The sequence below is a fragment of the Lepidochelys olivacea genome, assembly GCF_965140295.1.
Source record: "Lepidochelys olivacea isolate rLepOli2 genome assembly, chromosome: 6".
Lineage (NCBI taxonomy): Eukaryota > Metazoa > Chordata > Testudines > Cheloniidae > Lepidochelys > Lepidochelys olivacea.
In genome coordinates, this window is record NC_140416.1 from 85,442,760 (window position 1) to 85,456,598 (window position 13,839).

Below are 13,839 nucleotides of genomic sequence, written 5' to 3' on the forward strand. Positions count from 1 at the left end.
CTTTTTTAAAAGCTGTAAAGGAGTAATAGTTGGAGGCCCACTCAGCTGACGTTTTAAATATCCTGCATAGGAAAATCCTTTCCTAAAGTACTTTTAGGGAAATGGATTAATTATTTAATGATTCTCCAATATCTCAGACAGTGGATGTAGTATACATATTATAAGCATTGTAAAAAGAAACAGTATGTTACAAGAATGGTAAAAAGAAGATAGTAGTATGTAATCATATGTCACTATCGTACAGTCAAAAAATCTTCCTTAAGGAAAATCTTTGAAAAGAAAACTGGTATTGTCGGGCCTGCAAAGACAATCCTTACGATTTAAAAATAAGTATTTTTACAGGAATACATTTTAGTAGCATTTTCTGAAAATTTATCTCATAAAATTAGTTTGGCTAAAAAGTTTCAACCTGGAAGAACTTGTATGAAAATAAATATTACGGCTTTGCAGATGGCGGAAATACAGAGAAGAATGGAGTCTTTAGAAAGTGAAGCAAAATCTATCCAGTCACAAGTGGCAGAAGTAAGTCAAATATCTGAGGTTTTTGTTCAAATTAGGAAAATCAATTACTAAAATAAATTGTTTCATCACAAATAAATACTCACAGGCATGACTTGACATGAATATCAATACCAGTCTTCTAGGGCTCAGTCCAACTTTTTGGTGTGTGGTAGCTGATTCATTTTACAAAAGAGCGTGGCAGTTACCATTAATTGAAAAGCACAATTACACTTTATTTTGTTAGTACACAATTATAAAACATACACTGCCAAGAAATTTATTGTAAACAGCAACAAGCTATTGGATCTTCAGATATACTGTTGAAGCAGTTTGCTTTTTTTTATTTCATTTAGGCCAAGACCACATTAAAAGTATTTCACATTAATAAAGAGAGACTTGAGACGTCTGTCCAAGATGCAATACAGGAAAACTGTCATCTTCAGGAAAGCGAGAAACAGGTAAGTTCTTCCTAGTTATGTAGTATTGTAGATATGCATGGCAGTTTCCACATAACTAAAGATATGATCCCTGCTCGAAGGAGTTCATCATCAAATTGAACATAACCAAATGATCCTGGAGATCGTGTGTGTGTATATATATTTACACACACACACCACACACAAAATCTCCAGGATATATGTTCACATATATATATATATATATATATATATATATATTTTTTTTTTGGAATAACTTATTTTAAATACTTTCCTTGGATCTCTCTTGCGCTCTCTCTCTCAAAAGGCTTTATGGAATGTGCATGAGAGAGAGAAGAAACCTTAATAAGTAAAGTGTGAAATACTTGTTCCACCCATAAAGGGCAGCATGAAAAAAAGCAACACTGATATTGAGAGAAGGATACAAAGGGGATGGGAAAAGGTTTTGCTGAGAAAAAAGAGGTTTTTGGAAGAAATGAGAATAAAGATTTAGGCAAGTACATAGTTGAGGTACTCCACAAAAGTGGGCACCAGAAGCTTGAACTTGATTCAGATGACAAAGACAGGGTTTAAATAGGAGAATAACTTAGCAAAGTGGCAGGTGAGGAAAATACTGTTACTGCAGTAGCATTTGGGATGGAATGGAGGAGAGCATTGTAAGAAGTGGGGAGGCCAGATAGGAGGGCACTGGAGTAGTTAGGCAAGAGATAAACCAGGCAGTGAACAAGGATTTTAGTTGCTATAAACCAGAACAGGAATGGTTCATCAGCTTTGTAGTAGAAAAGAAGAGAATAGAGTTCAGAATGACACAGAAGTTGCAGGCGTGGGTGGTGGGTAGGATGTTGGAATGATCAACTAGAGCTGCTCAGAAATGTTCCAACAAAACATTTTTCTATCCGAAAATGGCAATTAGTTAGAACTGAAATGTTCTGCTGAAACATATAGACTTTGACAGAAACCAGTTTGCCAGAAACTTACCTGGTTTCCTGCTCAGCTGCCCAGCTCCTTGGCAGCTTGCCTGGTGGGGAGCTTGGGAGTAAGGGCTTCTTGGCAGCCAGCCTGGTTAGTTGCTGGGGAACCTGGGCTTCCAGGACTTCCTGGCTTCACCACAGCCCACCAGGAGGGCTTCTGCAGAGCTGGGGTGCTAGGATTGCCGGGACCATTTAAACAAATTCCATTTTGGTTCTTCTGAAATGGAATCTTTTGAAAATGTTCGACAGAAAACTTTTCATATCAGATTTTCTGTTTTAATTCAGAACAGTATTTTTGGAAATGTAAAATTTTCCGTGGAAGGGAAATTCTGGTTCTCGCAAATCTCTGTTATCAACAGTGAGAATGGAAGTGTGGTGGTGGTAGAAGATGAGATTCATTTTTTGATAAGTTGTTGGTATAACAGACAAACATATGTCGTATGCAAGAGTGAACAGAGAAGTAGTTGATTGGAAGTAATCATTGTAGAGAGGGTATTGGATCAGGTAACTTGGTTATAAGGAAAAGAGGAGACCATTGGAAGAAAATTATTCTCGTGTACTTTATTTGCTTTAAGTCCATTCCTTTGGTCTTTATTCCTAATTGTACCCTTTATTGTACTCGAAATAATATACTAAGGTCAGAGAAGCAGTGCCTAATTAAAAAAGTGAACAGACCAGCGTCTTTTTATCTTTGTGACATGAATATCTTGTTGCTGTTTCACTTTTTTGAACCCAGAGGAGTTTGAATGAGGACGTTCTTTTGCTGCTTCTCCTCCGTAGAAAGGGACCTTTAAGTAAGACCATACTAAATGTTGAAAATGACATAACTTTAATCATTTTACAAACATCAAAATCTGTTTCCATAAGGTCATAATTGACTCCTTTACAGTAATCACTTTGGAATTCCTTCTAGGTAAAATAAACTTGCATGACACATTCAAGATCAGGACATCTAGTGTACTTAGGGTTTTGTGTTCACATTTTTAATGAAGTTGCATGCTGCGACTTCTTTCACTCTTGTATCATATTTGGTGTACTCCCTGTGGGGGGAAAAAGACCTTACCAATAGACCAATCAGAAAAGGAAATGAAAATTGTCTGTTTTGCTTGTTTTTCTTCCCTAATGAAAACATTGTAAGCAAATAATTTGGTTTTCTTTAGTAGAATATACACATCCTTTTTTTTTTCTTACCTTTTTTAAAGATGGAATTTCATTTTCACTCAAAAGGTAACAAAAGTGTGTTTTTGTTCATGGAAATCAGTATACTTTCTTCCTTGGTCTTATACACAAATGGGTCATAATCCTCTGGCACATCATTGCCATAACTATAACAGATCTGCTACCCTCTGAATAGATTTAATGATATGCCAAAGACAGGATTAAACATCTTAGTTTGAACAAGACAACTGTTTATAAACATTTATTATACTATTTTTTTTTCTAATTTGAACGCTAGGAAAGCGTGCTGCCTTAGCTCACTGCAAAATCCTTGTCCTTTCCATCTGCTATAATCCTTACGGTGTACAAGAATCAGCTTTGGTTCACTGTTTCTTTGACTCTTGTTAGAATGTATTTTTAAAGTTTAGTTGCTTATCAGTGAAGGGGATTTAGTGATAACGGCAGTGTTGGAATAATGAAAACTTTCTCTTCATTTTTCACTTGTCTAATTTGACTAGTGTATGACTTTTATTACTTGAAAGGGCACATACCGTGTCAGGTGACTGTTGTCATTCACTTCATTTTATCACATAAAGAGGCTTGGCAGAATTAAATTTTGTATATTTTTAAAATAATTTTGGTGGACAAATCAATGGTTATTTTTAAGCATTTTTTTCTATTTTCCCATGGGTGTGAAAATGTAAATGCGGGGGAATCAGACAATATCTAATGAAAGCAGATGTTAAGATTCAAAAAGTTAAAGCTTTAACTGTTTAAATTATAAATTGTCAACATCATGTGTCAAGATATACAGAATAAATAATCTTAAATCAAACTCTGTTCTCAGGCAACAGTTTTCTTTCTTTGGCTTTCTGTAAATTTCTGTTATCAATGGAAATACCTTTTGTTTTGTGTGTATGGTGAAATGGACATTTACTGATTCTGATAAAAATCTAATCCTTCCAGGTTTATACACCACCTCTGTTTTATTATGTCTTTGCATTGCTTATCTTTGGCAAGCTGAAGTTTAGGCTTGCTTGTATTCTTGCGTGAGGGTTCCCCTGTTTAACGCCATCTACATAGAATTGAGTGTTCTTTGATTAAAATGGATGAGTCACTCCACTCTGTAAACCTGGTATGTTTAAAGATTCCAGCTGGAGGATGAACAATAGGCTCTCAGAATCTTTCAAAAGATTCATTTAATAGTTACTTGAGGTTTTTATATTAAATATGCAGTTTTTAAAGAACAAATTTGCTTTAGTTCTCATAATATGCAGATGTGGTTTAATTAGCTGACATATTGCAATTCCATTTATTTTAACAAACTTGGTAGTCTGTCTATTCCTTGTTTTTTGTAGGACGCTTCTGAAAATGAAATATTCCTGTAAAATTGTTAATGTAGTCCCAAAACTTGCACAACCTGGCTGCCCTTCTAATTTAACAAAAGGCTAGTTACAGTATTTTTAGTATTTAGGGTCTGCTTACATAGAGTACTCATGACTTTGATTAGTAGCAACATGTCCCTTTAAATATATTTTAACCATATGGTATTAGGTGGAAAAAAATAATTGTTAGGAAAAAATCTGTGGGTTATGTGATGAATTAAATAGCTACCCCATTTATTTTATTCAATGGAGAACTTCCAAGATAGAAATAAAAGCATTAATGGTACACTTCCCTCTCTCAGTTTTGTTAGGGTGAAAAGGGAACAAGTGCTGTAGCTTAAGGAGAGAGTATGGGAAATTAATGTCTTTTCACTTCAACCTATTCCCAGGAATCTGTGGATGATTAGCCAAAAACTCAATATTTTATTTTAATTGGCTTCTTTACATTCTGTATGTTTTATCTAAAACGATGATTGAAGTATTCAGCTAAACTTGCTTTTAGATATCCTAGTAACTAATTACACTAGAGAGCTAGTGCAGCTGACAATAATGTAGAGAACAGGACAATAATATAAAATGTTTCACTGAGCTCTTCAACATTACACAATCTTAAGTTCTGTTTAGTTCTCATGGACAGGTGGTGGTGGGGTTTCAAGACACTCACCCGAGATATGCTGCCTATCAGTACAGTGTACATATGGCTAATTATTGTTGAAATGTGAAAAACATTGAGAGGTTATTCCTGATTTTCAACTTGTGATAGATTCTTTATTGATCTGGTGCACTTTTTTTTTTTTTTTTAAAGCTGTTACAAGAGGCTGAAGGATGGGGTGAACGATTTAGTGAATTAAATGAACAAACAAAAATCTTTGAATTGTCTAAAGCAGATATGGAGGAAGCTCTGAAAAACAAGGAAAGTCAAGTCAAGGTAGATTGCTATATTTAACACCGACTTTTTTTTCTGTTATAGGAGATTCTAAATATTAGGGTGAAAAGATGTTAAGCTGTCCCAATTTGTTTCTTGCATTAACTTATTTTTAGTTCTTCTTATTCTCCTCCTCCACCCCCTGACCCTCCCTGGGCAAACAAAGCTGCTTGGGTTGAGGTTTGAATTCATTGAGTCCATTGGGACACTGTCCAAAGGCTACAGACTCCTAGAATCTAAAATTTGAAATAAATAGGAATATTTGCAGTCTAAAAGATTCTTCACTTTGAAGACACTTTATATGTATAAAAAATACAGAACTCTTCAAATATCCCAGTGAGCATCATTAAGAACCTTTAGTGGTGCCCCCCATTGTAGTGCTTCTTGCCTGTGTTTTAATTGGTAAGTAGTGGAACACGTAGAATCCTAGATAGCTAGCCAGCTAATTTGATTTATTAATGAGAAATTAATAAAGTACAGGTTTCAGAGTAGCAGCTGTATTAGGCTGTATCCGCAAAAAGAACAGAAGCATTTATGGCACCTTAGAGACTAACAAATTTATTACAGCATAAGCTTTGGTGGGCTACAGCCCACTTCATCCGATGCATAGAATGGAACATATAGTAAGAAGATAGACCAACACACACACGCACACAAGTTGGAAAGAGGCTAATTAGTTAAGATGAGCTATTATCAGCAGGAAAAAAAAAGCTTTTGTAGTGATAATGAAGATGGCCCATTTAGACAGTTGACAAGAAGTGTGATTAACAAATTTATTAGAGCATAAGCTTTCCTGGGCTACAGCCCACTTTCATCGGATGCATAGAATGGGGCCGGTTTTGTTCAATATCTTCATAAATGATCTGGAGGATGGTGTGGATTGCACTCTCAGCAAATTTGAGGTTGATACTAAACTAGGAGGAGTGGTAGATACGCTGAAGGGCAGGGATAGGATACAGAGGGACCTAGACAAATTGGAGGATTGGGCCAAAAGAAATCTGATGAGGTTCAATAAGGATAAGTGCAGGGTCCTGCACTTAGGACGGAAGAACCCAATGCACAGCTACAGACTAGGGACCGAATGGCTAGGCAGCAGTTCTGCGGAAAAGGACCTAGGGGTGACAGTGGACGAGAAGCTGGATATGAGTCAGCAGTGTGCCCTTGTTGCCAAGAAGGCCAATGGCATTTTGGGATGTATAAGTAGGGGCATAGTGAGCAGATTGAAGGACGTGATCGTTCCCCTCTATTCGACATTGGTGAGGCCTCATCTGGAGTACTGTGTCCAGTTTTGGGCCCCACACTACAAGAAGGATGTGGATAAATTGGAGAGAGTCCAGCGAAGGGCAACAAAAATGATTAGGGGTCTGGAACACATGACTTATGAGGAGAGGCTGAGGGAACTTTGATTGTTTAGTCTGCAGAAGAGAAGAATGAGGGGGGATTTGATAGCTGCTTTCAACTATCTGAGAGGTGGTTCCAGAGAGGATGGTTCTAGACTATTCTCAGTGGTAGAAGAGGACAGGACAAGGAGTAATGGTCTCAAGTTGCAGTGGGGGAGGTTTAGGTTGGATATTAGGAAAAACTTTTTCACTAGGAGGGTGGTGAAACACTGGAATGCGTTACCTAGGGAGGTGGTGGAATCTCCTTCCTTAGAAGTTTTTAAGGTCAGGCTTGACAAAGCCCTGGCTGGGATGATTTAATTGGGGATTGGTCCTGCTTTGAGCAGGGGGTTGGACTAGATGACCTCCTGAGGTCCCTTCCAACCCTGGTATTCTATGATTCTATGATAACTCACACCTTCTTGTCAGCTGTCTAAATGGGCCATCTTGATTATCACTACAGAAGTGTTTTTTCTCCTGCTGATAATAGCTCATCTTACCTAATTAGCCGCTCACAGTTTGTATGGCAACTTCCAATTTATCTCTGTGTGTTTGTGTACTATATGTTTGTTCCATTCTATGCATCCGATGAAGTGGGCTGTAGCCCATGAAAGCTTATGCTCTAATAAATTTGTTAGTCTCTCTAACATGCCACAAGAACTCCTGTTCTTTAATAAAGTACAGTAAAAAGTTGAAAATATGACTTGGTGTGGTAGTCAAAGTTTCACTGCCTGTATTTCATTTTGGATTTTAATTTTATTTATTTTTGGTAATATCTAGTCATTGACAGAATGTTTATTGAAGATGAAAGACTGGAGCACAGCAATAGGAGAAGACAACACTGAAGATAACCACTGGGATGTTGATATAACAGAAAATGGTGAGCTTTTAGGTACAATCTGGACAACTTCTTTTCTAAGCCCTCCCCTCCCCCCCCCCCCCCAAAAAAAAAAAAAGGTTAATTGGGAAAAGAGAATAACTAGACCTTACACAAAGCTTGTAATTAAATTAATTTGTTAAAGGTAGAAGCTGGATTTCTTAACCCTGCATTCTAATATGGTTTGCAAATGTGCTCCTCTAGAATACTAAACGCATCCTGCATTGCCATTTTTTCCTCAGTCAGCTCAGCTGATGCTTAATCAGCTGGGGAAGAAATCCGCCTGTGTTAATATGTCAGAAGAGCGTCAGCTTTAATTTTTCCTTTCCACACTGAGAGTGTCACTCTCACTTAGCTTTGGCTTCCACCACACTAAGCACAATTTTTATGAAAAATATATTCAGTAATTAGGAGTAGTACGTGTACATTCCAGTCAAAACATATCACAGTGCTGTTTGTGATTTCACTGTTCTTTTTGTTTATGCTCTTAATTAGATGATCAGCAGAAACGAACTATAAAGAAGTTGATCTATGCTGCTAAGGTATGTAGTCACACTTTATGATGTACTGATTTTAAAAGTTTGGAGGGAAGAGGTCAGAATAAAAATGAGGAATAAAGAAAACTGCTATTTACTAGATGTAACACCATGATGGCATGTACTTTAATGGACATATATAATTGTATCAACGTAAACAAAGTTCAGGGTGTCTGTTTTTTCTAAATATTTTTTACAATACTTAAACAATCTTAATTGACACTTTTTTTTCTTTGCCAGGGTCTAGAATGAATGCAACCTGCCCTGTCCTTCTGAAATAGGGTATTAGCTGATTGCATTTCCAAGCAGTAATCAATTAACGTTACAGCCATAACATAACATTCTGACTTTAGTATTGTATTATCTGAGAAATACAGTCAAGTAGAATTGAGTCTTTTTCCTGCAGTAATGTTCTCACACTTAATTCCTTTTTTATTTTAATATAGTTAAATGCTTGTTTAAAAACTCTGGAAGTAGAAAGAAATCAAGTATATTTAAAATTGGCAGATGAAGATAAAGCTAAAGAAGAACTTACAGGTAATTAGATTATTTTGTTTTAAAAATAACGGATATTTTTAAATAAGAGAAGCTATTCATGTCCTTAAATAACTCTGGCTTATTCATTCAGTTTTTGTGGAAAAAATATTAAGTTTACAGTAATAGCTAAAAATCCATTAAATCTGAATTGAAGTGACTTCACTAGTTCTAAAAATTTGGTCTTAAAAGATTGAGTGGCTAAAACTACAGCAATAATATAGACTTGATATGCCATTTTTAATTTGTTACCCCAGTTCACTGTTGAAAATGCAACAGTTTCCACTAAAAATAAATATACTGAAAATCTTTTTTCAATATTGCTATTGAAAATATGTTTAATGGCTTTCATTGGTGTCTTTAATTGTGAAACTCATTTCTAATAAAGTTCATTATATAATATAAGCGATTAGTTCATTATATTTAGTTGGAATACAACATTACTTTCTTCTAAAAATACTCTTGCCTGGAAAGTACATAGTCACCTCTTTTCCTTTGGACAAAATCTACAAAGATTTCATTCTAAGGAAATATATTTTTAAAATAAAATTAGTGCAACTTTATACATCTTGCATCTAATTAGCCAATGCCTTTAACCTAAATAACAACACTATCAACAGAAAATTGGACTCAATTTAAAATGCCATATGCCTGATGGCCTTTTGGATTATTCTGTCCTCTAATGCAGCAGTTTTTCCCCCGACAACTTTTAAGGGTCTCCTATGCTGACTCATCAAATTGATGTCCTTCTAGACTGACAGTAGCCTTTTTCCCGATTTGAGCCTTTGAACTTCAGAGGCTTAAATATATTGAAAGGAAGCATGGTTTGCAACTGAATAAATAAGGAGATTCACATTTAAATTATCTCCTTGCTCCATGTTGTTAACTATCATGATGCTTCAGGGTTAACCCCAACTGGGATGAATGGGGCATTTCTACACTTCTGTGAACTACTGTTCATGCTGCTTGTCATCTTGAGCACACTTAAACAAATAATAATAATAGAAAACCTAAAAATTTAGACTATGGATCTCAAAATGGCATCCTCCAGAGAAAAGTTCTGACTTTCTGAGCCATTCCAACAACAGATGGGGAAACAGAGCTTAAGTAACTAAGCCAAAGTCATATCAAGTATGTGTTAAATCTGGAAGAAGTATTCAGAACTCCTGACTCCCTGTCCTGTACTAAGACCAGTAAGCAGTACTGTTTCTCAATTGTGCAGTCTGTGGAAATATATCACAATGCAAAAAACTAAACCGTATTCTGTGGACTGTAGGGAGATGTTTCCCTACGTTATTTCCCAAATGTCAAACAGGCCTTCATTAATAAAACTTTAAAGTCCTTGACTTGCAATGTTTTTTACTTTCTAAAATGTTCTGATTTTGTTTTAACTTCATAAAGTGTGCACGTTATTCAGCTGTCTCTAACTTTGACAGAACGCATTGAAAACCTCCAACGTGAGCAAGTCTCCTTGCAGTCTGAAAATGCACATTTTGAAAGTGAACTTCAAAAGCTTCAACAAAAGCTTAAAGTAATGACAGAGCTATATCAAGAAAATGAAATGAAATTACACAGGTACGGATACCGCTATGTTTTTACATTAAGCATTTAATGATTGATTAAGGGAAGATTGGGAAGTCATTTTGACTTTTCAATTTAAATGTGTCAACAAATTTACAATTTGTGGAAAGATAATTGTCATAACTGTAGTTTATATCAACCAGATTCCTTATAATTTGGCTGAAAGTACAGTATACATATGAAAACCTGAGCATTTGTGGTAAACTGATATATAGCTGAATAAACAAATAGATTTTTACATCTTTGTTTTTAGATTCGGATGTGATTATTATTTATTTATTTTTTTGAAGTGATGGATGAAATATATTGGGAAAGTCCATGATACTAATCTTGAAATGCTTGTATAAGAAGGGACTGTATACCTCTTGTGTATTTAACACTGTAACTGTTTATGGGAACAGGTGAGGGGTATTTATTTTTAAATGTGCTTGTGTGCAAAAGTGTGTTGTACCAATTAGACAATTATAGCCTATTTCAGCTGGTTAAAGAGCTAACCTTTACAGTAGAACCTCAGAGTTACGAACTGACCAGTCAACCACACACCTCATTTGGAACTGGAAACACACAATCAGGCGGCAGCAGCAGAGACGGAAAAAAAACAAACGACCCCCCACCAAATTTAGTATAGTACTGTTAAACATAAACTACTAAAAAATAAAGGAAAAGCAGCATTTTTCTTCTGCATAATAAAGTTTCAAAGCTGTATTAAAATCAATGTTCAGTTGTAAACTTTTGAAAGAACAACCATATGTTTTGTTCAGTTTTATGAACATTTCAGAGTTACGAATAACCTCCATTCCTGAGGGGTTTGTAACTCTGAGGTTCCTGTATTTACTTACAATGGCCAACACAACTTTGGGCCGGCAAAAACTAGCATCCTGGGAAGTATAATACATTTTAAAAATGTTGTAATTATGGATAAACTGGACTTTTGTTTAGAGAAGAGGGAATAGTAAAATTTTCAAAGGCACTTAAGTCACTTTTGAAACTTCAACAGACCTATTATGTGTTTAACTCTATCAGTTGGCTAGGACAGTCATTCAGTAGTGAAATAGCAAGGTGACAATTGCAAACTGTACTGACATTTCTCAGAAAAAATGATTAAATATGCATCAGTCATTGGTTTGCATAGCGCACTATATACGTGAATTTGGGGAGAGGCTAGGGCATGACTAGTAGTTCAACATTTATGCAGCCTAGTGGCCAAGAACCCATGTGTAGGGGAGAATGGTTAATGGTTCCTATTCTAGCCTGTGGGCTGAATGTTCTGCAGAGCTGCCTTATGTGCATCAGAGTTAATTTGAGTGCAGTGATAGTCCTGGTATTACTTTTACTGTTCCAGATTTTAATAATTAATGGCTAATGAGCTATGTAAACAAATTTTAAAACACTATACTTACACACCACAACCTCTTTCTGCTTCTGTGGGTGAATATCACACTAAATAATCTCTTTGCTGAGAGAATAACTGCAAAATTATTATTTGAGGTACAGCTAACCATACTGTCTGTGTGTTTAAAGGAAACTAACAGTAGAGGAGAGAGAGCGGTTACAGAAAGAAGAAAAACTCTCTAAAGTAGATGAGAAAATTAATCATGCTGCAGAAGAACTAAACAGTTACAGGTATTTACTGTTGGTGTTTTCTCTACAGTTTACAAAATCCACAAGAGACTTAGTAAATTTACTTATTATAATGCATTGTTACACAATATATTCTGTCATAGTGTTCCCCCCCACAAAAAATGTCCATGCTTTTTATAGTTATCCTAGCTTAAACAAATGAAGAGTGTGTGTGTGTGTGATAGGATAAATACACATGACACTCAAGTGCCCAGTGGCAGGCTCTCTCTCTTCTTCCATCAGTGTGTAGAATCTAAAATTTTGTATTCTTATAATGGGTCACTCCATTTTGTTTGCAAAGCAGGGTAGGTAGGATAGTTTGTCTTTGAGGTTCCCAAAGTATGGCATGATTCTTCAGCCTTTACTCCCCTTGGAAGTTGGTGACTTTTTGAGCACAATTTGATGACTTTAGAACAGGATTCTCGACCTTTTTTCTTTCTGAGGCCCCCCCACAACATGCTATAAAAACTCCATGGCCCACCTGTGCCACAATAACTGCATATAAAAGCCAGGGCCGGCTTTAAGGGGTAGCAAGCTGGGAAATTGCCTGGGGCCCCATGCCGTCGGGGGCACTGTGAGCTAAGTTGCTCAGGCTTCTGCTTCAGCCCCATGCAGTGGGACTCTGGATTTCTGCTGTGGGCCCCAGCAAGTCTAAGACTGGTCCTGCTTGGTGGACCCCCTGAAACCTGCTCGTGGCCACCCCAGCGAGCCCTGGACCCTGGTTGAGAACCACTGCTTTAGAAGGTTCTGCTGATCAGTTAATTGATTAAAGCAGTTCCTAGAATAATGTTGCCATTCTTGATGTTAGTACCCTAAAGAGTAAACAAAAATGCTCAGTTCAAAACACAATCTGTCCTTTCATATTTAGGCAAAATATGAAGTAGGAGGGAAATTTTATTTTAAAGTTTCAAAGAGGATATTGCAGATAGTGGAACATAATTAAATTCTGTGCTTACCTTGGGTCTAATCTTTTGGGTGTGCCTGAGCTGTGTTTAACACAGGGCCTGAAGGAGGATGTAGGTGTGGGTGGGAGGGTTGAAGAAAAATGGCCTTATATCACCTTTTTATGTACCCTTTTCCTGGGTCATTTTGGTCCCTAGTGCAACTTGTAGCAATCCTTAAGTCTCTAATGATCCTCAAGGGGCAACTCTGGCAGCTGGTAACTGCAGGTATGCAAAAATGCACTGCCTATACTAGGTGCTGCAAAGAGTAGGGCTGACTCTGTGGGCTCTACATCACTGGAGGAATTCCCCTATGCCAGAGAAATCTTCAGCTTGTCACTTAGACCACCTTTTCCAGTCTTCTTTGCACCACTTCAACAGGGCCTAGGATCTATCTCTCCTCCCCACTCCCCTCTTCTTATTCATCCTTTTTTAAGTTGGCCTTGGTCATAGGTAACAATAGTGTTGTTTGTGTATAAACTCAGAGTTACTCATTTGCAGTGTCACTATCTGTGGTGGTATTCATATTTAAAATTGTATTCTCTAACATTTTTATTACAGACAACGAGCAAAAGATCTAGAAGAAGAGCTAGACAGAACCATTCATTCTTATCAGAGTCAGGTATATACTTTACATTGACTTAACTGGCATTTTGCCATACTCAGGAATAATACAATTGACTTTCAACTTGAAACTACCACTTTAAAGATGCTTGCAGTGCTTTTATTTGGTTAATGTCATCAGACATACCTTAATATAAATTACAATTAGCAAAGACTACCAAGTGGGTGGTATTTTTGAGTAAGAGTATAACTTCTCAGTTTAAACTCTGGGGGCCTGTTTATTTTGTATCAGAAAATAGCCTTGAAGTCTTAATTTATTTTTTTGGGTCAGATGAATAACTTATTTTAAATGTATTCTAATGCATATCTCTCTCTAATAGATTACTTCACATGAGAAAAAAGCTCACGATAACTGGGTAAGTTCCAAATA

At 36.4% G+C, this 13,839-nt stretch overlaps 1 protein-coding gene across 4 annotated transcripts in view; it reads left to right on the plus strand.

Annotated features, from left to right (window-relative positions):
* MIA2 (MIA SH3 domain ER export factor 2) overlaps positions 1-13,839 on the plus strand; it is a 67,799-nt gene that overhangs the window by 40,338 nt on the left and 13,622 nt on the right. For 3 of the 4 annotated variants that reach the window (XM_084632414.1, XM_084632415.1, XM_084632412.1), the window contains 10 exons: positions 451-522; positions 855-959; positions 5,258-5,380; positions 7,537-7,648; positions 8,129-8,175; positions 8,616-8,706; positions 10,140-10,278; positions 11,806-11,907; positions 13,407-13,467; positions 13,790-13,825. In XM_084632414.1, coding sequence (XP_084488540.1) covers positions 451-522; positions 855-959; positions 5,258-5,380; positions 7,537-7,648; positions 8,129-8,175; positions 8,616-8,706; positions 10,140-10,278; positions 11,806-11,907; positions 13,407-13,467; positions 13,790-13,825 — 888 coding nt within the window. The remainder of the gene's footprint in view (positions 1-450; positions 523-854; positions 960-5,257; positions 5,381-7,536; positions 7,649-8,128; positions 8,176-8,615; positions 8,707-10,139; positions 10,279-11,805; positions 11,908-13,406; positions 13,468-13,789; positions 13,826-13,839) is intronic. The other variant, XM_084632413.1, reaches the window with a different exon arrangement.